Below are 27,821 nucleotides of genomic sequence, written 5' to 3'. Positions count from 1 at the left end.
CATTTATCTGGGGGTGGCGTGGGGTGGGGTGGGGTGGGGGCAGGTTGGGGAGATTCGCTGTGAAGTTGTCACGATCCCTCGCGCCACCCCCGGTCTGGCGCTGTGCATCGACACGTACCTCATCTATTAATTGCTGTTCATGGAGGGCAGATGAGGAATACATTTTTTTTTTTTTATCTTTAGTAAAATAGAAATGGAAATGTCAGCGCGCTTCTGTGTGTTTGTTTGTATAAGGCTATCAAACGAAGTCAGAGAGGAGGCTGTGGCCCGGATCCTGACCCTGATTGTATGAATAAGTAAGCAGGATGCGAGTGATTGGGTTAGATGCTGCGAAGATTTTTTTTTTTTTTTTTTCAAGTTAGGAAGAGGGTAAAAAGACAGCTCGGGGTTGGGGTGGGGGAGAGGCACTCCAAACCCTCACACCCCTTTGCTCTCCCGGCAGTCAGGAGCTGCCCTGGCTTCTGCAGGCTTTTAACGTCTGGTGGCGTAGAAATGCCTGCCCCCCACCCCCTTCCTCGGTCTCCCCTTTCAGTTCAGAAGTGCTGATGTGCAGACCGGATTCATCTTCTCCAAGCGGCGGCGGCGGCGGCGGCGGCGGCGGCGGTGGTGGTGGCGGCGGCGGGCGCAGGCGGCTGCAGCTCGCGCTCGGCCGCGGGGTCCTGACAGCGGCCGGGGCGCGGCGGCGCGGGAGCCCGAGCTCGGGTGGCAGCTGAGCCCGCGGGGCGCCTGTCGCCGCGGCCGCGATCGCGGAAAGTTCGGCCGCTGCAAGGACGACCTGGACCCAGCCGGGTTGCCTGCGGCTGCCCCGGGGCCGAGCTCCTCACCTGCCCTCCGCCCACCCGCAGGGTCCCCGCAGCCAAGTCCCCCAGCACCCGGGGGAGCCAGGCACTGCTTGCCCTCTCGACCGTCCAGAAGACACCCGCATGTCTCCGGACACCTGAACACTCAGGTCTTCCCGAGGAGCCTCCCCGTGGGGAGGAGAGCACTGTCCCTTGAACCCCGCGGATCCACGCGGGCCCTCCCGGGTCTGGTCCCCCTCCTTTTCCTCTGGGGGAGGAGGATGGGTTTGCAAGCGCTCTCCCCGAGGATGCCCCTGTGGTTGGTGGTCTCGGGTATTGTTTTTTCCCGGGAGCTGTGGGTCTGCACTAGCCTCGATTATGATTACACTTTTGATGGGAACGAAGAGGACAAAACGGAGCCTATAGATTACAAGGACCCGTGCAAAGCCGGTAAGTGACTGTCTTAAGTTGGGACGGTGGGGACCAAGGTGCTGGACTCTCCTTCTGGAAGCAGTGGGAGCTCACCTGTTTCCTTCTCTCCCTCCCCAGCCCCTCCGCCGCTCCTCCCCTCTCCCCCCGCCTTTTTCCTTCCCCTCTCCACCCTGCGCGGCCCAAGTTCCCTGGAGTTCTATGCTAGTCGGCTCAGATGCCAAGCACTCCTTTAAGGCAAACGTCCCGTTCCCGGAGTTTCAGATCCCTCCCCCACCCACTGTGAAATTAAACAAGTCATAAACACAGCTGGCTTCTGTGGGTTTTTAAATGCCAACACGCAGCGGGTTCAATGCATCAGGAGGGGACAAGACCTCCTCTGTTCCAGGACGCGGTTCCCCAGCGTCTGTTCAAGACCAAGTGGGCAGAGTTTTCCAAAAGGTGGGTGGGGATGGCATCGTTACCTCTGGACATCTTCACTCTTTGTTTTACCAGGAGTTTTAAGTGTGAGTTTCAAGCCAGAAAGGTGTTGTGACAACCTTAGAAGAACTCAATTCTCGATAAGATTCCAGTTATTTGTTTCTCCAATTTTAAAACAAATCTATAAATATTTATACCAAGTTGTTATACCATTCAAGTTTGTGTCTTCCTTCCTGAAAACACGATCGGGACAGTGTGGGATTGATTGACACTGTCTGAAGCCTAGGGCTCTCTCCCTGCGAGGGTCCAGGAACACCTTCTCTTCCACTTGCCCAGTGCCACCAGGCCTCTTCTGTCTGGCCTGTGGTGGGAGCCCCACGCATTTTCGCACGCAGGCATGCACGTGGTTCTTAGGGACCACGTGAACTCAGTGCCCCAGGTCGCTCAACACTGGCTGAAACACCAGTCAAGGTCTGGAGATTCCCTAGCCTAGGTTCTGTTGGATTGTGGCAGAGGCAATCTCAGTTCAGCATGGACTCAAGAATAACTTTGGGAAGGTTACTGTAACAGGCCAAAGTAACAGTGTCCTTGGGAAATTGAAGGCAAGGTCTATCCCAGGTCAAGAGGTATGGCCTCCACACAGAGAAAGGGTGGGCCAGATAGCGAATGTCTAGACCTAAGGGTATCCAGATTCCAAGACTGATTGGTAGGTCTGTGGTTGGATTTTCTTCCTTTCCGTAGGTAAGTAAACCCAAGTCAACCATTCTTGGTCCTGAAGAAGACCTGTGCACAAGTGAAGGAAAATGCTGGAAATTCTTACCTAGGATGACACACTGCCTTGTCGGGCTCGCAAGTTGTCAGATCTTTCATGGTAAACATTTTATGCAGATTCAGGGGATATGTGTCTTGAACTCAGAATTCTGATTACGTTCGGTGTTAATAAATTCGCTCTTGGTGCCGTTAACACTGGTTCCCCATATTCCCGGGGCTTGATGGTTTGGTTCAGGAAATTCTTCTGCTATAGTGGTGACTAGACGCTAAGCAACTTCTCAAATGTAACTTCTGGTAGGTAGAGTATTTGTTGTAATGCTGCAACTTGGAAAGTGTGCATTTCTTGCTTGTCTTTAGGTATGGGAGAGGTCCAAAAATATTGTAAGAGAATTGTCTATTGTGATGCTACCTAGGTGAGATGTCTGTACTATGTGCTCCAGCACACCTTAAGCATGGGTGTTTATTATTCTTTGCAAATAAACACAGAAAGAGAGGGAAAAAGACAACTTGAGCAATATTGACTTTTCATTTCCCCTTTGCTATAGCATTATTTTTGAATATGAATTTTGGAATTTAAACAGAAAATAATAACAGAATTATTATTGCTCTTCTTCTTCTTTTTTTTTTTTTTTGACCTATCTTGGATTGTGTGTCTGTTAGTGTGTATGTCTGTTTGCATATGCTGAGAAAGAAAGAATGGCCAGTGTAGGAGGCAAAGAAGTCTGAAGAGAGTCTGGGGGCTCTTTTCAAGTGTTCTCTCCCACCTTTAACACACTGAGATGAAAGCATTTAATTGATCACTCTGCTAGAGAGTGATAAAACTCGTCTCTTTTATTAGTACTGTGTAAGACAAACAAAAGTTAAAATAACCAGAGAAAACATGACCATGACTCAAACGAGAGTCAAGAGAAGATTACTGAAATAAAAGAGATGCAGACCAGTTGGGAAAGATAACCAAAGTCAAGAGAGGCTCTTTCCAGGTCCAGAACACATTTGCTCTGTCTTCATGGAGTGGATTCCAGGGCCTGGTCCAGGACTGAGAATCAAGTCCTTTCTGAAGGTCACTGTCAGGCGTCCTGATATTCCTTGCATTGTGCAGTGACTTGCTGGTACAGTGACAAACAGCATTAAGGGTTGAAACTTTGCTGAGTGTACGGTTCTCGCTGGGGTCACAACATCGCAGTGTGCTGGAGTTTGTTAATCTTCCCCCTACACAGACAGGAAAACAGAGACTGAAAGATGTTAAACGCCTTTCTCATATCACCCTGGAACTCCATCCCAGCTGCCTTTTCACCTTTCCTTTCTGAGGCTTTCTTTGAAACACAAACAGACAAACAACAGTCATAAACCGCAGAAATGAGCCCAGGCTTTCCTGTAATCCTGACTGGTGTAAAGGAAAGGACTTTCCTATCACATGTGGGTGACATGGCCAATAATTTAATTTCATTTATTTTAAATCTACATCCTGGAAGTCAGAGGTCATAAGCAGTTTAAATATTTATCACAAAGATATATTACCAGATCCATGCTTAGGAATCTAGTACATTCTCAACACAAGACTGTTCAGAGTCTCATTTGTAAAATTCTATTTCAAATAAGATAAAAACATGGTACCCAAGGGAAAATATTCTCACTCATAATTTGTTAAAAATCATTCCATCCTTAATGCATTCATGAAGTTGAATGCAATTGTTTACCTATAGGAGTTCTGATTTCAAGACTGGAAGGACTATAGGAGAGACAGGAAGTTTGTAATCTTTTGGTTGAATTGATTGACATTTCGGGTATAAATGAAAATATGTAGTTTAGTGTACCATGACTTCAAGTGTACTCACCGGACAGGTAGAACAACATGAAGGGATGTCCGGCTGACCTCTTCACTGTACTATACCGGCAGGTCATCTGCTCATCTTAACGTGCAGTGAGGTTGCTCTCACTCTCTGGGGTGTAAAAGGGTGTATGGAGATACAAGGGAGCCTGAGGCTAGGAGAGCTTGTCTTAAAGCAAGGGATGACGTGTCTGTGTGTCTCCTTTCATAGTGCTGCTCCAGTAAGTGTTAACCTGAGGACTGACATCTGTGAAGTGTCTGGGAAAATTCAATCCACAAGCTTATCTGCCAGAGTTGTGTAGAAAGGATGTGTAGAAGCAGAGACCGATGAAATAATTGAACTAAGACACCTCCCTCCCTTCTTCTTTTCCTTCTGTTCATTTCTTTATACTTGAGAAGGTATTAAGGATGTTCAGGCAAATGAAAATATGGAGACTGACTAAATTGTGTTTGGAATGAAGAGTAAAAACTTAGAGGATTGACGGATGAAGCCCAGTGTTTGGCAGTAAGTTCTTTCTGCCCTTACAAGTGAGCTTTGTGTGAAACAGTTTTCTACCTTGAAATTCATGAGTAGTTGGTTCTTTTTCTTAAAGGTCAGTGAGGTAAGAGGTCAAGCTCGCCCTTTGAGAAGCATCTGCAAGCACCATCAGGAAAAAACAAGCCTTTGGCATCTCAAGGAACCCTTTCTGCTTTTCCTCAGGACCAGGGTCCTAGTTTCCATGTACACCAGGTCTTGGGGAAACTTTCATAAGTTTATAATTTCTAATTTCTAGGCAAGCTATTTTTGTTGTTCTTGGTGTTGTGTTTTCTGGCTGGATGGGCATCCTCTTAGGTACAGCATTTCAGAACTTGCTCAGTTCCACATCTACTTTATTCGATCACAATTTGAAATATCCAAACATTTACCCTGAAGTCCGCGCCTCTCTAGACTGCCAAGCTCTCACATCTGAAACCCACTTCCAGGGGCTGCTGCCTTAGCCAGTCCCTTCTGTCTTAGCTTTCATGGCTCAGATCTTGAAAATACATTTTTTTTTCTCTCTTCTGGCCTCTGGTGCCAGCCAACACAGAAATGGCCAAAATAAGGTTCACAAGGCAGCTGGATACAGCATTATGTTCTGGATATTTAAATTCTATTCTTTATTTGCTATGAGCACTTATTTTACTTTTGTCTGGAGGGCCAGTGGATGCTCTGGTTCACAAGTAGCAATTACTGCAATACGTATGGGAAAGATAAATTATTTCTTCTTCAATGTATTTTCTTAGACCAGGTCATTTTTTTAAGCCTAATTTCCCCTTTCCATCTCCCCTCTGCTCCTCTCCTCTTCCCTTCCTTTCCCTCCCCTCCCCTCCTCTCCCCTTCCCTTCCTTCCCCCCTTCCCTTCTTTCCCTACCCATTCCTTGTTGGTAGGGTGTTCTGAACTCTTCACATTCTTGACTCCATACAGTGTGATTGGAAAATTCCAAATTCAACCGGACAGTTTTGGTTCTGTGCTGTCTGCTTCCTTAAATATTGAGGATATTAACTGCTTGTTTTAGGTGAAAGTTGAGATTATTTCTCCATTTCTGTGAGTTGTCTCTTCACTTGGTTGTTTCTTCCTTACAGTTAGGGGTCTTTCTAGTTTCCTATAATCTCACTTGCCTACTTTTTCCTTCATTGCCTGCATCTTTACATCCTTGACCAAAATAATCCTTGCTTGGATCAATGGTACAAAATGGCTTCTTTGTTCTTCTAGTAGTTTTACAGTTTGGGGACTTTATGTTGATGTTTTTTTAATCCCCTTGAGGTTGATTTTCCGAAATATGCAGGTTCAGTTTATTCTTTATGTAGACATAGCTTTCCTAATACTGTTTATTGAAACATGTCTTTTGATTGGTGTAAGGTACATGTCTGATATCTCAGCACCTGCTGGTTGGGGTAAGAGGATCAGGAGATAAAGGTGTTTCTTGGTTACATAGCATACACAATAAGTTAGGGCCCAGCTTAGGCTTGTCTCTAAGACAATTGATACACAAATTGATATGTATAAAAACAACTATTGCCCCCATAATGGCTCACTTTTCTATGACAATCTAATGTGTGTTTTGGGAGCTTCTGTTGAATGTCATTTGGCTCCAAAAGCACACGACTATTTCTGGGCCCTCTGTCTTGTTATCTTGCTCTGTATGTCTATTTTTTTTAATGCCAGTGCCATGTTGGACTAAGTATTAGAGCTTTGTGGTACATTCTGGAATGAGGTAGTGTGATGCTTCCAGCTCTTCTCTTTGCTGAAGACTGAGTTGGCTAGTCTAGGTCTTTTGTGGCTTTCTACAAAATTGAAGAATTATTTATTTCAGTGAAGTAAGACATTAATATTTTGATTTAATTATGTTAATCTGTTTGGGTAATGTGTGTATTTTAGCAATATCCTTGCAACTTTCCATTTATTTGTATCCTTTCAATTTCCCTCATTAGTTTGTTGTTATTGTTGTGTGTATGTGTGTGTTTGTGTGTGTGTATGTCTGTGTTTGTGTGTGTATGGGTACACTACCTATTGGCTGCATGTAAATCTATGCACCATATGTCTGCCTGTTGTCTGAAAAGGCCAGTAGAGGGTGATAGATACTCTGAAAGTAGAGTTACAAATGGTTGTGAACCTTCAAGTAGGCGCTGGGAATCAAACCCAAGTTCTCTGGAGAAGCAGCAAGTGCTCTTAACCACTAAGCCATTTCTTCAGGCTTCCTTCTTCATCAGTGATTTTATAGATTTTATTTTATTACAGACATCTTCCACCTCTTCCTTATCCCTAGCTATTTCTTGTAATGTTTCATGGGCTTTTTATGATTTGTTCAAGGAGGGACATATTTAGTCCTACTATCTACATTTAGAATTCCTCTTAAATGTAACTCAGAGTGTGTAAGAGCTTAGGAAAGACTTCATGAAAAAAAAATCGATATGTATAAAAACAACTCTTGCTCCCATAATGGCTCACTTCTCTATGACAATCTAATATGAATGTAATTTCTTCTGTTGGAACCAAGTCTTCCTCCCTTATTGTGCAGGTATGAACCCTACTTTTGAGTGTCTCATCAAACATGACTTATGTAAATGTGAAATTCACAACTAACAGTTACAGAAAATGTCCTATTGGCCTGTTGGTCCCCATGACACTGAAGTGGAGACTCGAATCTAGAACCGATGATTACCCATTATCCATTGCGTATATTATCTGCTGTTTTAATAGTGCCTTAGTCCCTCTGCTAAAATGTTTTAAACTAGGTTCTTCTATAAGCATTCTTAGGAAATGGTAGAAAACATAGATGGATATCCATTAAAAGGAGGCATGGTACATCCTGGTGGAACTACCTGGTGTCTGGGGTGATGGTGCTACTGGGGACTCTGTTGTCACCCCCCCCCCCCCCACACACACACACTCTAGGAATGCCTTCTGCATGATCTTGAGCTGAGAACAAGGCTAGGCCAGTGCTCATGTGACCAGAGAGATTCCAGGGGATTCAAGATTTCATTTTCTGGGAGATATTTGAAGTCACTTATAATTCTTTCTTATTCCAGCATTGGAAATAGGTTGTGGAATTATCAACATTTGATGAGGGAGAATCTTCTCCTCTGGTCTAGATATAGCAGAACTATTTAGTTATAGGGTTTAAGTAGTTAATTTCCTTTAGTTTCCTATTCAATAATATCACTTTGAGAGAAAAAATGTTTAAAAACTTATTTCTAGCCTCAATGGTATGAAATGAATTTCGCAGAACGATATGCTTTTCCAGAATGCCAGAAGGGCTCTCTTGTTTATTTATTTAGTTCTATTCATTTTCAGTCCTGGAGACGTGTTTTTGACTATTGGATTTTGAGGCATCTTGGCCTAATGGATTGCTTGTTTCTCTGGCTTCTTACAAAACACGTGCTTGTCCTATCAGGTCACTCCAAGAAGCTCAGCTAGATCTTTGTATTAAGAAGCACTGTAAATTGGGTGCTAATTGAAATCCAGAAAGTGAACCTAGGCAGCGTTTGCTCTAATCAGCCTTTTCTCTCACAATTTACATTTGTAGTTTCAGCTAAATATTTGCTGTCAATCACACTTAAAAAATTCCTTGAATGCTAGTAATGAGGTCAAAAGTCCCTCCAGACGAAATCTAATGGTGTGTGCCCATACACTGTACAAAGTATTTAACTCAGATTTAAAACAAAGACTCCCACGTGGTTTAACACTTTGGTATTTTACCAATGAGTGGAGTCATCCTGGAGCCTGAGATAAACAGTGTATGTATTTACTATCAGAGTTTGGTATCTGCTGTGCTGCTGACGTTTCTGTGGATGACGCTTAGTTGGTGTGATGGGGGAGGCGGAGGTGGAGGACAACAGGGTGTAACAGTTGGCTCATTCCTTGCATTTCTCATCGATGTTGAGCTGTCAGCATGTGGACCGTGCACCACAGAGTCACCTCCAGTGGCTACTGGCCTGCTTGCTCCTATCAGAGTTCTTTGAACTCCGTCTTTGGCTTTGACTGGAGGTGAAGTGTTTATTGGGATAATGGCTGGTTCCTGTGCTGTGCCAGGAGCCTCTGTGGCATCAGGTCAGTTGACTGACTACCCTGGATAGATGGAATTCTGTTCCTCTTCCCCAACATGTTTTGAGATGGCAAATGCTTAGCAGTTGAAGGTATATATATTTGTGTGTGTGTGTGTTTTCTAGTAAGTATTGTATTGTAAGACAGGTGTATGTGGCCATATGTACTTACATGAATATAATGTTGTATATGTGTATATACATCATTTCAGTAAGTAACAGAATTCATGTAACAGTAGTCACATAAGATGATAATATCTAGTGAGGTCGTAGCAACCTCAAGTCTCTACATAATGTCAAGCAACAGCCATATTGCTTGAGGACACATTTGTCAAACTGCATCCTCTTGTGTGGCAGCAGATGACATATTTTGTGGCATAGAGATTAAACCTTTAAGATGCCTCCAATGAGGAACATCGAACAAATGGAAAATAGTCAAATGAATAGAAGTCAAGCAACTCTGTATGTGTCGCCATGACACATGCCACAATAACATCTTCACACCAAAGAATTCCAAATAAACCAATCCTCAAAGTCTAGCCAGATGGGGTGGCACACACCCCTAATCCCAGAAGACAGGAGACAGGATAAGGACCATCTCTGTGAGTTCAAGGCCATCTTGGTCTAGCAGGTCACCCAAGGTTACACAGTAAGACTTGGTCTTAAAAACAAAAACAAAAAAGTGTGGAGTCCCCTGTCTTTGTGGAAGAAGTCCCCATCAATCTCATGAACATCATAATCTCTTATGGACATGTGAGGAAACTAAGACCCAGGGAAGGTTCACTGGTGGCCAGGCCTATCACAGGGGTAGTGATGAGAAAGGAGCCCGGGTTTCCACATTTCAGATGCCTTCCCTTCCTTTTGTCTGGCGCCATACTCTGGAACTACAGTCAACACAAACATCACGAGACTGTCAGTTGAGGAGCGGCGACTCTACCACAGCGATCCATCTGCTGTGATTTGTTAGCACAAGGTTGCATCTTTTCCTCAGTGTTTTTGAACTTTCAAGGCCTTACACTCCATAGGTCAGAATAAGACCAACACTTCACACTTGAGTGAAGTAAAATTGAAGGCCCTAGCTCTTTTGAGAGCATATTCTCTGTGTGTGAGGAGCCGGAAATGGAATACCTCCCTCATGTATAAAATAACTAAACATAGCTATGAATAGCCTCTGTAGAGTTAAATGTTTGAGTGTTTGGGAGTGCGGGAGGAAGATACTGTTGTGTTTTTCTCACCTATGTTTAAATTGTAAAGGTAACTTGGTGGTGGAGCCTTTGTCCAGCATGGACAAAGTCCTGGGTTTAGTCCCCAGCACTGTACACATACACCAATGCAAAATTTAACATTTTTTATAATACGTTGTGGCGGCAGGTTTACTATGTGTGAAGTCAGTTTGAAGGGGTTTGGGCAGAGTTCGGTCACTAGTGTCCAGCTGCTGCTCATGCAGATGCAGGTGCTGATATTTTCCATTGCTTCACAGTTGAGATTTTTCACTGAATGTCAATTGAACTCACGATTGTGAATCCTTAATGGGTGTGAAAAGTATTCTTTCAGATGCTGGCCATTCATGAAAATGATTCATCCTATTTATTATATATACCAATGGTGTGTGAGTTTCTTTGAGGAAATGAATAAGCTATGTAAAGATATTTTTTTAAAAAAGTTATCTTTTTCAACCCTGATATATAAAAGACCTAAGATTTCATGATTGTAAACTTTAAGGAATAGTAAGGCCAGGTAAACTGCTTGGAATTCTAGTCCAGTGTCTGAAGAATTTGATGTAAATCTTAAGTATTATGATGATGGTAATTTCTTCAAAGAAATTACATATTACTTTTACCAAATTATCATGTTTTCTAGAAAGGAGAATTCCTATTTCTATTTGTTTTAGTAAGTGAATGATTTAGGACAAAATCTTGTAAAGCAACAACAACAACAGCAACAGCCTGTTCACTGTTGTATTCTTTTGAAACCTAAAAACTGGCAGGCATTTGTCCTTATAGGTAATTGTTTCAGTCCAGAAGAACAATTTGTATATATGTGGGCCTGAGTGAAATGTGGCCAACAGGCAGTCAGTTACCAGGACTGGAATATGAAGAGTGGGAATAATGAACCAGATTGGGAAGTTGTGTTGCTTTACATGTATGTTTGGAATGGCATCCGTGGGCAGTCGGCTGGTTGAAGTAGTCACCAGTAGTCAACACAGTGAAAAATATTGACTATTGAGAGCACTTTCATGGAATTCTAGGATTAAAACATCCACAGTGGTTGCGAGTCTTTAGCAGAGATTATGAAATTCAGAGCAAAATAATGTAAACTTCAAATACAAACAAAACTTTAATTTCAAAAACAAACATTCTGTTGCATGCTTTTTTTTTGGAGTAGCACAGATATCTAAGCATTTAAATATGACTTACACTACACCACACTGTGACAGACAAGAATTGCATCTAGAACTCTGGACAACCACATTGTCTGATCCCCCTTCTCTTTTTTCTCTTATTATATGTAAATACTTTGTGTGAATTTGATTTGGTTTCAAAATTATTTTTCAGGGTTTCAAAAGCAGAACAACAATTTATTAAGAACTAGGAGGTTGGTGCAATGGATCACAGGTAAAAGCACTTACTTCCAAGCAGGATGTCTTACTCAGTGTTCTATTACTATGAAGAAACACTGTCAATACAGCAACTCTTACAAAGAAAAGCATTTAATTGGGGCTGACTTACAGTTTCAGAGGACTAGTTCATTGTCATCACGGCAGGAATTATTATGACACACAAGCAGACATGGTGCTGGAGAAGCGGTATCAGAGCAGGAATTATTATGACACACAGGCAGACATGGTGCTGGAGAAGCGGTATCAGAGAGAGTTCTACCTCAGGATCTGCAGGCAGTAGAAAGCAAAAGACTCTGGTCTTGGAATGGGCTTTCTGATATCCCCCCAACCCCGAGACACACTTCCTCCAACAAGGCCACACCCCCTATTCCTTTCAAGTAGTGTCACTCCTTGGTGACCTCCATACCTATGGGAGCCATTCTCACCCAAACCACCACCCCTGATGACTTGAGTTGAACCCCCAGAGCCCACATAGTGGAAGGAGAAAACTGACTACAGAGAGTTGTTCTCTGACCTATACAGGGGTTCACACACACACACTAAATAAGAGAGAGAGAGAGAGAGAGAGAGAGAGAGAGAGAGAGAGAGAGAGAGAGAGAGAGAGAGAGAAGAGGGGCTTTAGAATTAGACACAGCCGGGCGGTGGTGGTGCACGCCTTTAATCCCAGCACTCAGGAGGCAGAGCCAGGCGGATCTCTGTGAGTTCAAGGCCAGCCTGGGCTACCAAGTGAGTTCCAGGAAAGGCGCAAAGCTACACAGAGAAACCCTGTCTCGAAAAAAAAAAAAAAAAACAACAACAACAACAAAAAAATAGAATTAGACACAAATGTACTCCAATACTGAATCTTCTATAGTGACTATGATTTTTGCGATTTTTTTTATCAACTCTGTTATGCTTAATTTCTGATATACAAAAATGGAGATGATATGAGCATCATAATGTTATTATGAGAATTAAATACATGTGAAGTGTATGTTACTTTGCCTGGAACTTACTGCTGTATTACTTTTGGGCACGGCAGTGTAAGTACGTAGGACACAGAATATTTTAAATCACAAGTACTTATTTTTACAAAGATGATCTTTATAAAAACATTCGCGAGATAAAGATCTTTCTTTGTCTTGCTGTGTAGGAAAATATATTCATTCCTAAGTAGTCTAAACCTTGCTTCTTGAGAAGTTAAATCCCTTACCCCCAAAGATATTTTTGTTTGGAAAAGTGTGAGAGGAAACCAACGCCAACATACATGCTCCCGAGTCTCATCAAGACATATTGGCAACGTTTGATTAACACTGACTAGTACATGAACAGAATCTTGGCTACATAGTCTCCCAGTAGTTTCTGGTTTAGATTTTATTTGCCATCTGGATTGACTTGCACTTAAATATTCACGACCCTGTGTTTACCAAGAGCTAAGTTTGAGCACATGGGTCTCAGCTACAAATGTTCATTAATTCATTTGACATTTACTGAATATTTTCCATGAATGAAGCATGGCACAGAAACATGAAGTAAAATGGAATCCTGGGGTCCTCACTTTACCTGGTGTGTTTGTGTGTGTGTGTGTGTGTGTGTGTGTGTGTGTGTGCATGTGGTGTGTATGTGTGTGCTTGTATGTGTTGTATGTTTGTGCATGTGTGCTTGTGTGTGATGTCTGTGTCTGTGTGTGACTTTGTGCATGCATGCATGTGGAAGCCAGGGTTCAACATCATCAGATGTTTTCCTCAGTCACTTCTCCATGTCTCCATCTTAGTTTTTCAGACATGGTCTCTCACTGAACCTGGACTTCAGTGAGTGGCTAGATTTGCTGGCTGTCAAGTCCTAGAAATCCTCCTGCCTCCACATCTCAGTGCTAGGATTACCGAACATGCCCAGAGCTTTGCCTGCTTTAACATAGGTGCTAAGGCCTGAACTCTGTTCCTCATGCTTTCACAGGAAGTGCTTTACCGACTGAGCCAGCTCTCCAACCTCCTCACTTTCTTTTTTTTGCAAATAGATAGTAGTTTATTTACATGGTTATATACACACTAATAGCAAAATTGCAATCTAACTGTAGCTTGAGTGTATAATATTGACATAATCATATGCTAAAGTTATTTCAATTTAGATTTTAAAAATGGATACTATCAAAAATTATGACACCCAGATCTTGTACATTTTGGGAGGATTTGTTTTTTGTTTACTTAAGATATGTGAAGAATAGGGCTGTGACAGGAGTACTTCCTGTATGTACCCTGTGGACTTTGATACCTGGCAATAGATGGGATGTAACTAGTAATTACTTACGGAATTATTTGGGGATAGTCTATATTAGTCAATCTTGATTTCTATTACTTTATCTTAAGCAACTTGATTTTGTGATTTCACCTTGTCACACTCCCCTCCCCATATTATGGAATAGATAGGACACATTTCTGTACTCTACACTGTGCTCTTATTATGTAGATTTAAAGGCACATGGTTCACATTTTCTTTGTTTACAAATGAGAAAGACAGAAATGTGATAAAATAAATTAAATGAAAGACTGTTTGTTTGATTTGTAACTGTTCTACTGTGACTTTGCAAAGTAAATGTAATTGTCGCTTTCTTTGTGTAAACTCATCTGGATTGTGACTTAGTAACTGACAAACAAATTGGCCTGGTTATCCAGGAATGTGGGTACGAGGACTGGCTGTGCTGCTGGACCCATGTGCCATGCAGGGGATCCCTCTGGGTTTTGCTGGTCTTGGTCTCCAAGGTATAGAAATGTCTAAGACCATTTGAGCCCCGATGCTTCCTGAATTCCAATGTCCTTAACATTGGGAACAGCTTCTTTGCAATGGTATCAGAAAGTTGCAGAATTGGATGGACCCTGTCAATTGAACAGAAAGAAAGGGATGCCACTTCTGATTCACTGTTGGTGGGGCCCCTGGTTCAATGTTCCAACCTACCTGTGGTGGCCACCAGGTGGCTGTGGCCATAGGCCCTGCAGGTTCCTCTCTTTGTCAGACAGTAGTCTTGTAAGCCAAACATGGTGGCACACACCATTAAACCCAGTACTCAGGAGGCAGAGGTAGGTAGATCTCTGTGAGTTTGAAGCTACTTTGGTCTATTAAGCTGGATCCAGGCTAGCTAGAGCTTTATGATAAGACACTATATCACAAAAGTGGTAGCCTTGAAAATAACTTGTGCCTAATTTTCCATTCTCCTTTTCAAGTCCACCAATAAGTGCTTACCTGCCCAAAGAACAGTAAGGAATTGTGGGTATAACCAGCCATTTCTCTAAAAGTGTTGATGCCATGTGACCATCAGACTGGAAACTTATTCTAGTGGATTTGTTTCATGGGAAGGATGGTTTGAATATCATGTGGGTACAGTATGGCCAGAAGAAAGTAAAATTCCAACATTCTCGATTTAATGTCAGTTCTCATAACCGAGTGATTAAGAGGTATAGGTAAAGAAACTAAGAAAGTTTTCCTGCCTTAAAGCATTTTACAAACTATGGAACATACTAAAATATATATTATTGCTTTTGTTTTTCAGACAGAGTCTAATGTAGCCCTGGCTGACCTGAATTTACTATGTAGCTAAGAAGCCCGATAGAAATTAGCAGCAGGAATGTAGGTAGTGTAATTTAATATAAAGAGCACTAGGTATCGTGTGGGAGACAGATGGACAAATCATAGCTCCTGGTGTTAAATTATGTTAACTTGATCTACTTACAATGCTTTTGAACTTCAGTCCTTCTAGTTGTAACACAGGGATAGTAATGTCTAGTTCATAAAACAGGTATGGATTAAATACACAAGGTCTATGTAAGCTGATAGGCTGTGTGATGTAAATGAACATAAACAATATAGAGTGTCTGATATGTTTCAGCAATGTGTTTGGTGGATTCAAAACAATTCCATGCCCTTCCTGCAGGGATTTCATTACGTACCTGGGGAACAGGACACTAAACTCTTCAATTGTAAATATCAAAATGCAATAAGCAAAATATTGTGTTAGTACTAAAGACAGAATTCTCTACATCTGTTATAAAGAAGCCTTCTCATGAAGGGTGACATTTGAGCTGGATCTTGACGTTGTGCAGTTTTTTTTTTTCCTGGTAAAAAGGTGGAGCAATAATTTAGAGCCAAATAACTGAGATAAAAGCTGGAGCTGTGAAAGTTCATGACTTTTATGAAAGTACGGGAAGTGGGAATTAGTTCAATGTGAATGGAACAGAGGGTGTGTAAAAGTTTATGCTTTGGCAAGAAATCATTCCGGATGATACGGTGTCAAGGATCCTGAACACCCAGACTTTGAACTTGATCCTGTTTGTAGTGAGAAGGGGGGTTACTGAGGATTGAAAGCAGATTATTGGCTTGATTGCAGTCGTATCAAGATACACGAGAGTGTAAGTAGTCTTGTGTAGTAGGTGAAGGGCAAGTGGGAACAGCACGACTGCAGGCTTAGTGAAGAGCAGGGATGCACTAATGCAAGCTGGCACTGGGGAGTGCTGAGAGTCAGAGAAGAGGAAGTTTGGATTTAAGAGGCCAGAGACGTCATAGAGGATGAGAGTGTGAAGACCAAAAGATCTGGGCTCTGGGCCTGTCTCAGTTGGAAAAGTTCTCGCAAGCCTGAAGACCTGGGTTCTATTGCCAGTATTCACACGCAAAGCAGTGTGATGGTACACCCTTGTAATCCCAGTGCTGGGAGAGCAGAGACAGGCAGATGCCTGCGGGTCAATGGAAAGCCAGCCAACCTTAATGTGCTTTCCATACACACATGCACACATACTCATACACATGCACACACATACACACACATAAATGTGCCCATACATACTCAGAAAAGAGAAAGAAGGGAAGAAGAAGAGAAAGGGATCTGGGGAAGATAAGCAGAGTAAGAAACAATATAAAAATCAAGGTTGTGTTTTGAAAACAAATAAATTTAGATTTAGGATTCCTCTGAGTTGCACACAATTCTTCATAGCTGTTCTTGCTTGGTCTCTCTGTGTTCAGGACTGTATTGGATATATATGGAGTTCTATATTCCATACTAACATTGAGAGAATCTTTATATTTGACTGGAGTCACATTATTATGGGTTAATTTAGGAATAGTCATTTTTAAGATAATATTTTAATACATGAGTATTATACATAATTAGTAATTGTTCATGCCTTCTTTAATACTATTTAATAAGTTTTAAGGGGCTGAGGAGCTGGTTCAGTTGATAAAGTGCCAACTGTACAAGCTGCGTTTGGATGCCCAACGCTCCCAGGAAGTCAGTAGAGTGGGGCAGTCTGGAAGTGGAGACAGCTGGGTGCCCAAAGTTCATTGGCTAGCTTAGCTGGCTTCCTCAAGTAAGTAAGGTTCAAGTTCATTGAGAAAGAGCTAGTCTCTGACAAGAAGGCTGCCGGGAACTGAGAGAGACATCTCAAGTTGATCACTGGCCTCCACACACAGGTACATAGACATGCTTTGGTAACTTTACATACATGTTAACAAAACATATGAACACACAAATAATACTTATACACATTTTTAAAAAGTAGTTTAACTATTACATTTGTAAGTTTTGATAGATTTATTGACAGATTTTCTATTTTATATTATAGCTTTCTTTTTTCTCTTTTAAACTATTTATTGAAGCTATGTAGAAACATATTTGATTTTATTTAAGATTTATTTCATTTTAACTATGTATATACACATGTGTCTGTGTAGGGCTGTGGGGACATGTGAGTGCAGGTACATACAGCATACAGAAGGAGTTGAATCCCCCAGAACTGAAGTTACAGATGGTTGTGAGCTGCCCAAGGTGGGTGCTGGAAGCTAAACTTGGTTCTTCTGGAAGAGCAGCAAGTTCTTTTAACCACTGATCCATCTCTATCTCTCTGCCTGGACTGCTCATCTTTCAGATCTCTAGCAGTCTCTTCTGAACTAAATTAAATTTTCCTTTGGCTTTTAGGTTTTTTTTTTTAACTGTCATTTGTTTGTTTTGCACTTTGAGACAGAGCCTCCTTTAGCCCAGGCTGGTCCTGTTCTCTCCATGTATCTGAGGAAGGTCTTGAATTCAGATTCTACTGCCTCTACTTCCTAAGTACTTGGGTTAGAGGTGGGTTCCCAGTTCCTCTCATTAATTTTAATGATTTATCCTTATACATCTCACATATGGAATCAGGTTGTTGCAAATAAGCACACAGTCTTGCTTCTTCCTTTGTGCCCCCCGATCTTTTAGTTGATTAACTTCCCTTGCTGTGCTGGCATTCTCCTGGTGTTGTATGAAAGTGACTCTAGCTTGCCCTGTTCTCAACTTTAAAGAGGAACTTTCAGTTGTTTATCAGATATCACATACTGTGTCTTTTAAACGACAGACACTGTTTATCAGATTAAAGAGTACTGCCAACTTTAAATTCGCATTTTTAAACTTCATGTAATTCCACTTAGTAATGTATAATTACAATTTATCTACCAATATTCTATACTGGGGTGAAGCATGTTTGTGTATCCTCTCCTTTCCCTCCTCCCTCCCTCCCTCCCTCCCTCTCTCCCTCTCTCTTTCTCTCTCTCATCTTCAATTTTGCTGCATTCAGATACTTAGGGAATTTCATTTTTATATCTGTCATTTTTACTGAATTTGGAAACTTTTTGTTGCTTCTGTTGGTTCTAGCACACTAATAATGAGAACTATTTTTAAAATAAATCCACATTCCAAGCTACTATAGCATTATTGTTCCAGGACACACACCTGCGACATTTGCTTTTTCTCCATATACTTCATTTCAAGTTTCTAGAAAAATCACATTTTGTACAGGTATTCAGTGATGGTATGAATTTAACTTTCATTCTTCATTATACATTTTAGCTCCTAATTTTTGGGAGTTCATTCTCTCAGGCTTTCTAGCTGTAGTGTGCCTCATTCTCTGTTTTTTAATTTTTTAATTTTTTATTTTTTGTCCTTTGAGTCCCAGAGGACAATTGAACTCGATAATTATGTGAACCAAGTAGTACCAAGGTCTTTAATTTAAAACTGGCTTTATTCTTTTGTTTCCAATTTTCCTATCAACCATACATTATAACTATGATTATATTACATGTGGATATATAGTAAATATGTACAATATTTCACCTATCTGTTTTTAAAACTTATGGATTGAGAAACTTATGGGAGATTGCAAACTAGTGTATCTAACATTGTTACTTGTTTGGGAAGGTCAACATGTGTGGGCATGTGAGGGTGCATGTGCATGTAGAGGCTGGATGTTATGTCAGGAATCACTCTTTATTGCTCTTCGCCTTGTTCTTTGATGTAGGGCCTCCCATCAAATGCAGAGCTTGTTGATATAGATATTCTAGTTAGCCAGCTTGTTCCATGGATCCCCGGTCTTTGCCTTCTGAGGCTGCAATTGCCAGAGGGCTGCCATGATCCCCTGGCACTTACATGGTTCTAGAGAGCCAAACTCCTGTGCTCGTCTTGAGCAGCTAGTGGTTTAACTGCTGAGACATCTCATCAGCCACCACTTTGAACTTTTGATACTACCACTTTAATTTTAATTTTAATTTTCGATAGAATCTCATTCTATAATGCAGGTTCACTTTTGGGACTTGTGATATTTTGCCTTAGCCCCCAAAGTGCTGGGATTACATGTGCCTCCATGCCTGTTGGTAATTTTACTTCGACCCCAACTAAGTTGCATATTTGGTCACATTTCTCAACATTGCCTTTCACTTACGTTGCCTCAAAGAAAATTTCGTTCTTTTAATTCGTGGAAACATAGCTGTGAATGTTCGGTTAAGGGATTATAGCCCTCAGCTCCTCATAGAATAATGCTATTCTGAAGTCCTAAAATAATGCCAATTATCATATTCAACCTATTGGAAGCAGATTATGCAAATAGGTGGAGTTAGTGGTAGTAACTTGTGTACATGAATAGGGGTTGATTAGAAAGGTCACTCACTGACCCACACTCTACTCTTCACACATTAATTATAGTGCCCGGTGAATTATGCCATTGTGGTTTCTTTCAGTTAAGACTGTTCTCTCTCTTTTCTTCTGAAACACAAATGTTCTTTTCTGGGTGAACATGGGTCTTGAACATGAAAGATCAGATCTGTTCATCAATGTCCGTAGGAAGCAGGATGTTGGAAAAGGAGCCCCGAAGGAAACTGGCTTGCTTTGCTCAGTGTGCCCCAATGATGCTCTTGTCCTGAAATTCTTGCATCTCCTCCATTGTTGCCTCTGTGTAACATGGGGCCAGTCTTCGTGTGGCCATTGATCTGGAGTTCATTATAGTTTTTTTTTTCCTCTAGGAATTTTTTCCTCTAGGAATTTTCATACCTAGGAAATATGAAAGAACCGCTAACAAAACAGTTACAACAGTAGAACTCAACTGAAATGATTATAGAGTGACAGAGTACTAGGGTGCTGAGGTTTAAATGGAAGAGGGAGCGAGGAGGGAGTAAACCAAAACCAAGTATGTAAGAAGAAGACGTGTGGACTCTTCTATTCCATCAGCTAAATTTAAACAAATTAAAAGGAAAAACCCCAGCTAAAGGATCCAAATGACCCAGTTGATTTCCAGAACAAAACTTGAGTTATTAGAATGTATATTCGCTCCTCTGATGTTCAGTCAGTATTACAGCATTGTTTTAAAAGGCGAAAGTCTGGAAGCACCAGCACTGTTCAACATGACAGAAATTGTTGACTAACTTATGTTACATTTTTAGGAGAGAGCATAGGGAATATATTTTAAAAATTAACTACTTTGAATTGAGTAACCAATTGGTGTGATATTCCTTGGGGAAGGCAGGCATTCTCTGATGGCCTGTAGTTCTTGGTGTGGGGTTGAGGTCTCATGGGCTTTGCCCCATCTATTTTGGCGTAAAAACATATATACAAATAGTATTATACAGACTGAGTAGTTTATATTTAGAAATATTTTTGTGTTCTTAACTTAATGATAGAGAAGGAAATAGTAAAAGAAATAGAAATAGAAAAAGAATGAGAGTGGTCTGGATATTTTGTAACTTATGAAAGAAATCATGGAACCTTAATGTTTTAATTGGAGAAATGAGATAAATTATTGCAAACTTTTTTAATGACTTTTTTTTTCTGAGACAGGGTTTCCCTGTGTAACAGCTCTAGCTGTCCTAGAACTCACTTTGTAGACTAGGCTGGCCTCAAACTCACAAGAGATCGTCCTGCCTCTGAATCCCTACTGCTGGTATTAAAGGCGTGCACCACCACACCAGCATCAACTTAAAATTCTTAAGAGAAAAATAATAAAGACTGTGTGGAAATTTAATTATTTCATGATGCAACTACAGCATGGGATTATTCATTTGAATAAATGCTTAGATTATAATTGTAAAAATGAGATGTGCACGTAACTGATAAGAACCACAAAGACTTTTTTATAGGGTTTGATGTGTGCATGCTTGTTCCACACATACACAGGTGTGTGTGTGTGTGTGTGTGTGTGTTCATTTTTATGCAGGTACATACATTATTACGTATACACATATATAGAGAACTAGACTAGCAAAAAATCTAAATGTAATAAAATCAATAGATCCTAGAGGATACTTGAGTGTATAAAGCACACCAAACCCATTGCATTGTAAAGTTATAAAAGATGGCAACAATGTTATAAAGGCTAGGGGAAGTAAGAACAGTATACGGCTTTGATTTTAATTTGCTTTGTATTTGAGAAATGAAAGTGAATGAGAAAATGATGTGATTTTATTATGATGTCAAAAAAAATAAAAATAATTTTAAAATAGAGCCTATCAGGTATATGATAAATTTTTGGTGGGCAACTGAAAGATTTAGGAGAAAAGTGAAGTATTCCTTAAATTACAAGGAAGAAGTTAAGGTATTTTAAATTACTTTAAACTTAATTATTGTAACTCCTCAACGAAAGGACTATTATAAGCCAATTAATATCTTTTTTTGTACTTAGTATATTCCTACTCAGGTCCAAATTTTAGTGTACGTTACAGGGAGGTGCGTGAGAGTCAATTCTGTGGGCTTGTCTAACTCTCTTTTCCCCCCTGTCATCTTGTCCATGGAATGATTCCATCGAAGAATCAGAGTCACTTCCAAAATTACAGTTTAATGGCTGTGAGTTCGCCTTAAAGGTGTTCTGTGTTTTCTTCAGAAACCAGCAAACATTCATTTCAGCCATTGCTCGCATACAAAACAAAAAAAGGCTCAGAAATTCTGATGGCATGATTGTTTTTTGAGATCATTTCAGTTTTGAGTATATATGTATGCATATATATGTATATGTGTGTGTGTGTGTGCATGTGTGTGTGTGTGTGTGTTCCTTATAAATACCTCACAAATAGGAATGAACTGACTTTGAGTAGTTAGAAATGATTCGATTACAATGAATGCTAAGTATTTCTCTAGTAATTTATATTTACCAAAGAACTTTCATGCATCAAGTACAAATTTCAACCTTTTATGACAAATATTATTCTTGCTTAAAAGATGATCTTAGTTTTAAAGAAATTAATGGCTTTCAAACACTAGGGCTTCCAACTTGGAACCACCTGCTTATCCAACTGTAGCCTCCTTAAAGGGATGAGATAAAGCACCAGCTAATGCCAACTGTAATGAATCAGGTAAAGAAGGCTGGAAATTAGACTTGACTGAGGAGAGGCTAGATTCTGAAGCTCCATTTGTGTCCACAAATATATGTAAGGTAGGGCAGAGGCAGAGGCAAGAAAGGCTGAGTGTGAGTAGACAGCACATAAATATGGTGCCGATTAGGACATCAGTGGAGTTGGAGGAACCATTCAGATCCTGCCCATAGGGTTTGAAGGCAGAAACACCTGAACAAATTATTGAACCCCAATGTGTGGTTATAAAAGGGGGAGTCATAAATGGGAATGCTGAGGTTTGGTAGACAATTGGGCATTTGAGCTTCAAGTTTGTAGGGGAATCTGGGCCTGAGATTGAATTTAGATTATAGGTACTCATAGTGGTGACACTGGGCTTCTTCAGTGGGAGGATTGTAGCTAGAGTTTTCCTGCCTGGCCCACAGTCAGGGCAAATCTCTTTCACCTGCCAGTCCCACAGCCTCTCAGACCCGACCAAGTAAACACAGAGACTTATGTTGCTTTCAAACTGTATGGCCGTGGCAGGCTTCTTGCTAACTGTTCTTACAGCTTAAATTAATCCATTTCCATTAATCTATACCTTGCCACATGGCTCGTGGCTTACCAGCATCTTCACAAGCTGTTTCTCATCGTGGCGGCTGGCAGTTTCTCTCTGACTCAGCCTTCCACTTCCCAGCTTTATTCTCCTCCTTGCCCCGCCTATACTTCCTGCCCAGCCAATGGCCAATCGGTGTTTTATTGATTAATTAGCAACACATTTGCCATACATCCCACAGCAGAGGATGGTTGTCAGTGAAGAATAGAAGTGGTCCAGGATTTTTGTTCTGGAATATGGCAATGCTTTGGATATTGAAGATGAGGTGGAAGCAATAAGGAGCCTGATACTGTTAAAACTGTTTAAAAATAAGCCAAAATGAAGCCAGTTGGAATGGAAAAATCTGTAGAGCTATGATAAAATATAGGCAACTTTTTTTCTGAGGCCTTTACCTGAGCCTCATGCTATAACAAACACTGATTATATATCTCAAAACCCATCTTTTCTGTGTACCACAGTGATAAAACACTTTTAGTTGTTGTCTGAAAGAGTATTCATCTGGTTTTTGTAATAACAATGAGAGATAAATAATGGGAGCCACCTTCCTCCTCCTCCTCCTCTTCTTCTTGAAGAAATGGAGACATAAGAAAGCAGAATGGTTGCTTGCAATTGCACAGCAACAGCACATTCTTAGTCCAGTACCACATGCTCTGGTCCATGGTGACAAAGGTCTCAGTAAATTTCTAGAGTGATTGTAATCAGAGATGAGAATAAAGTAGAGAAGCGACTGACTCTAGGGAAAACAACAGAAGAGTGTGTAGAACACAGTGCTGGTGTGGTCCATAGGACAGGAGCAATCATAGGGTGCAAACACCAGCTGAGAGAAACCACGGGCTGCTAGTCCTGTTTGCGTCAGTTTCCGAGAGCTTGAAACCAGTTTCTCAAGGTTAGCATTGCTAAGCACATGACTTTCACAAGGAAAGGATTTGCACCCGCATTAAAAAGCTCGAGAGGGCACACAGATGCAGGAGTTATTTTAGGGTCCAGGTTAGGATAAGAGCAGGAGGTAGAACAGATCTTCTTTCAGCACACTTGGGTTGTTTATGGTTAGGATATATTACTTCCTCTAATTTCATAACAAAATTGAAAATGGGAAATACTCAAAGTCAAAATTCACTTAAGAACTTTCTAAACATCAGGTGAAAGATATAACACATACATATTTGGTCTCTAAATCCTAGTTTCTTCTTTTATAACGTTAAGCAGAGTGACCAGAGTCCCTAAAACAAAGTAATGGTTACATCCTGTGATGCTAAATGGAGCCGCACATTCCAGGATGTGGGACCTTTTTGCATGTACAATATAAAAGCAAATGTTTGTAGTAATGTGTTCAAGGAAATCAGGTAATTCAAATTCCATTATATATACACTACTGCTATATTGTAATGCAACTCAGTAATAAGTTATTTAGTAAGATATTATTTCAAACAATCAGTCATTTGAAATAGTTCTTGTTATTTATTATCCACTGTCCAATTTTACCTATAAAGACTTGGGGACTTGTCAAGCTTAAGTAACATCCCCATGACTATACTGCTACTATTTAATGAAACACAAAATACTTAAAGATTTATTTTATTATTTTTAGTTCTGTGTATGTGTGTGGGTGTATGCACATGAGTTCAGTGCCCACATTGGCTAGATGTGTCAGATTCCCCTGGAGCTGGAGTTTCGGGCAATGGTGAGCTGCACCAATGGGTGTTGGCATCAAACTAGGGTCATCGGCCAGAGCAGACTGCACTCCCAACCACTGAGCCATCTCTCCAGTCCCCACCTCCCACCTTAACGGCTGAATACATGTGCTTCCTTGTGCTTTGATGCTGTGTACACCTTCTCTGACCCAGAGCATTTGATGATTCACTTTGGGTTGTCCACAGAGATAGAAACCAGGGTCAGTTTGACTTTTGTCAAGTTCCCGCATTTCTGAATCGTCATGTCTTTCTTTTCAAGGGAATGGTTCAACTCAGTGCCCCACCCATGCTCACATGAAATAACCCACACTCGTATTCTTCCATATAAATGTATTTTTTCAACTTCAGTGTCCTAAGGATCAATTGTATTGGAATCCATGGAACTGTTCGACAGTATTTCTTTTTTCTATGGAGACATTTAAGTCAAGGGAGTCCTTAAACGCTCTATTTTTTCCATAGACAGAAAACAAAACAATAGTCTTTCTACTAGAGACACCTTGCTTTGGCTTAACAATTTATGGGCCCAAATATCAAGTTTACTGGGGGTTTTCCTGGTCTTAATGCATCATCTTATTTAGATTGTGGGAATTGAAACTCTGACTTCAGTTTCTCCCCTAATTATCACTCTGGGAGGCCTGCTAGTTCTGGCCCAATCCTTTCTTGCTTTACACTTCTCATTCCAAAACTTGATTGGCTTTTCTTCCCTCTCTAGTTAGCCCCCCCAGTCTCTGCAACCCATGCACATGGTTTTAAATCTGCCTGGAGGAGCTTCTTAAAGTGATAGGCTCCGAAGTATAGACCAGAGTGCAGGGCTTTCTGTCCAGATTGGAACTGGAGATCAATGTTGAAAGGAATTTTTTTTTTGTGCCTAACTAGTCCAAGAATCTTTGCTTTACCTGAAGTAAGGTCCCATGTAGATATTTTCTTAGCTTAGTGGTCTGGGAGTCCGAGAAGGAAGGACTAAGCAAATATTATTATACATTGTATTATTGTGTACTATTTCACAATATGTGTACTGCATCTTGCTTAGAAACTTTAGTACTGAGAATGAATACATGTATAACAAGAATACAGTGTAGATGCCAGAGAGTGTATCTGTTTGTACTTACAGTTGTGTAAGGACATCATAGTTAATTAGGTTTAGAATTGTATGTCCCACAGTGGTCCTCATCTTACCATATAATAAATAAAAGACACTGGGGCTGAGTTCCTGCCTTTTTCCTTCTCTAATCAATGAAGAACTTTAATTACTTCATAGTCCACAAGCAAAACTTCTACTCAGGTCATCATTATGCCACACACAGTGTGGAACAATCACATGTCCGTTCCAAACCATTTCTGAACTAAGATTTTAGCCAAATTTCCATATATATATATATATATATATATATATATATATATATATATAATCTCATTTGAATAACAAATCCAAATCATTTAAAAAATAATGTTCAGTGTTTGCTGTGATAAAAATCTTCCATGAAACTAAAGCTAATTACATTAACTGATCTAGTGAACATTTAATAAGTATCTACGTATGCTAAGCATGATTCAGATGCTAGAGAAACAGCGAGTGTCTTCATGTTCCTACCTATGTTGGTAGTGGGAGAGGGCCTTTTTAAAACTGAGTTCACTTGTATGCCTCTTAATGATATTTTTCCTCTCTGAGACAGCTCACATAGATTACTTTAGAACTATTGGCTTAATTACAGAGAACTACTAAAAGCATATAAAATGATATATAATTTTCTCAACTGAGAAACACACAGGTCAAAGCAGATCTTGCTTAGGCATGAAGGTCTGGTTGAAAATGTTTTAATATTGTGTTCCCAGGCTCTGTCCCATTTTACTGAGCCCATCCGCCCTGCATCTTGCCCTTAATTTGCAGTCAGGAAAAATGACAGCTGTCTCAGGGTAGTCAATTAAACTGAGGCATTATATACAGGATTTATATTTCAGTTTATCCCCAATTTATCGAATTGGTAGATCAACTACCAAATGATAAGAAAGGCAACGTGTTAAATCTCCACAATTCTCCACCATATTTAATAGTTTACTGCAGAAGTAAGAAATTACATGTAGACTTCAAAAGTACCTAATTACCTTTTGCATTCACTACATTCATTTGATGAAGTTTTCTGCCTGTGTTGTGATCTGTTGGTAAGTGTGCAATGTTTATAGGGTTGTCTTATCTTACTATTTCAGAAAACCAAAGGTTCTACTCACAGCATTTTACTTGTACATACTTGGAAAAGCTTTGAGCTTACTCATTTTTTTGTTTTTGTTATTTTTACATATTTTATTTCTAAGTAAATTACACACACACACACACACACATACACATACACACACACACACTCCTATATAAATATATTCCGTAAGTAACTTTATTGAGGTTTTAGATAATATATAATCAAGAGGATATGTTCTCTGAAATAGTCTTACATTAAAAATATACGCAGGAAAGGGAGAATATATGTCTACTTGCAAAATAGGACTTCTGCTTAATAAAGTAGTGCACATGTGAATGAGAAGAACTGGCGAGTATCTGGGGATGCCCTTGGTACTGTCATTCGGACCCACAGAGTACTCTTGTTTCAAGAAGGTCGCATGAGGACATGAAGATCAAGCCAGCTCCGGGTTACATGAGAGAAACCTAGTGATACTGCCCTTGCACCAGGGTACCAAGCGTGGATAATGACAGCGTCTGTGCCGAGCTGTGGGAGGCATTAGACTTTTCCCTCCCCACAGAGAGCTGCTACCATTCAACAGGTTCTGGCAGAAATCCTGGTCATTTTTTTAGACACCAAAACCCTTATTAGGCCTGGCACCGCCAAGGGCATAAGGGCATGAACTTCATGTCTGTGGGAATTGTTCTTGTACTCTGAATCCTTGGATGACACAGAGTAGGCCAGGTGGATCCTGAGAATGACCGTGAAGGGCGCTGAGTTTGGGGAATTCTTAAAATAGGTTGTAAGCAAACACATCCAAGATTTGCTCTGAAGAGAAAGAGAGAGAGAGAGAGAGAGAGAGAGAGAGAGAGAGAGAGAGAGAGAGACAGAGAGACAGAGAGACACAGACAGAGAGAGAGAGAGAGAGAGACAGACAGAGGCAGAGAGAGACAGAGACAGAGGCAGAGAGATAGAGACAGAGAGAGACAGAGAGGCAGAGAGAGAGGGAGGCAGAGAGACAGAAAAAGAGAGAGAGAGAGAGGGAGGGAGGGAGGGAGAGAGAGAGAGAGAGAGAGAGAGAGAGAGAGAGAGAGAGAGAGAGAGAGAGAGATTTCAGCAGGAATGATAATTCTTCTACACAGACAACTCCACTGTTAAGTAAACATCTACCCTGAGTTAATATCTTATTTGGCAAGGAACTGGCCACAGTGTAAGAAAGCTCACTCCAGTTTGTGACTAGAGCTTGGCCCTATGTTGAAAAATATGGATTGCTATTCAAAATCACTTTAAAAACACAAGCATCTGAGCTGCAAATCCAGGGTGGCCTTAAGGACAATAAACAGACAATTAAGCCAAT

The 27,821-nt window shown here is 40.7% G+C and overlaps 1 protein-coding gene across 1 annotated transcript in view; it reads left to right on the top strand.

Annotated features, from left to right (window-relative positions):
- Window positions 1-851: 851 nt before the first annotated feature.
- Tll1 (tolloid like 1) overlaps window positions 852-27,821 on the top strand; it is a 183,561-nt gene continuing 156,591 nt past the window's right edge. Inside the window, exon 1 of the mRNA XM_059244372.1 lies at window positions 852-1,229. Within this exon, the coding sequence (XP_059100355.1) occupies window positions 1,061-1,229 (169 nt within the window). The 5' untranslated portion in view covers window positions 852-1,060. The remainder of the gene's footprint in view (window positions 1,230-27,821) is intronic.

Source organism: Peromyscus eremicus, chromosome 17 (genome assembly GCF_949786415.1).
Source record: "Peromyscus eremicus chromosome 17, PerEre_H2_v1, whole genome shotgun sequence".
Taxonomy (NCBI): Eukaryota; Metazoa; Chordata; class Mammalia; order Rodentia; family Cricetidae; genus Peromyscus; species Peromyscus eremicus.
Note: the sequence above shows the minus strand (reverse complement) of the source record. Positions and strands in the feature narration are given on the sequence as shown.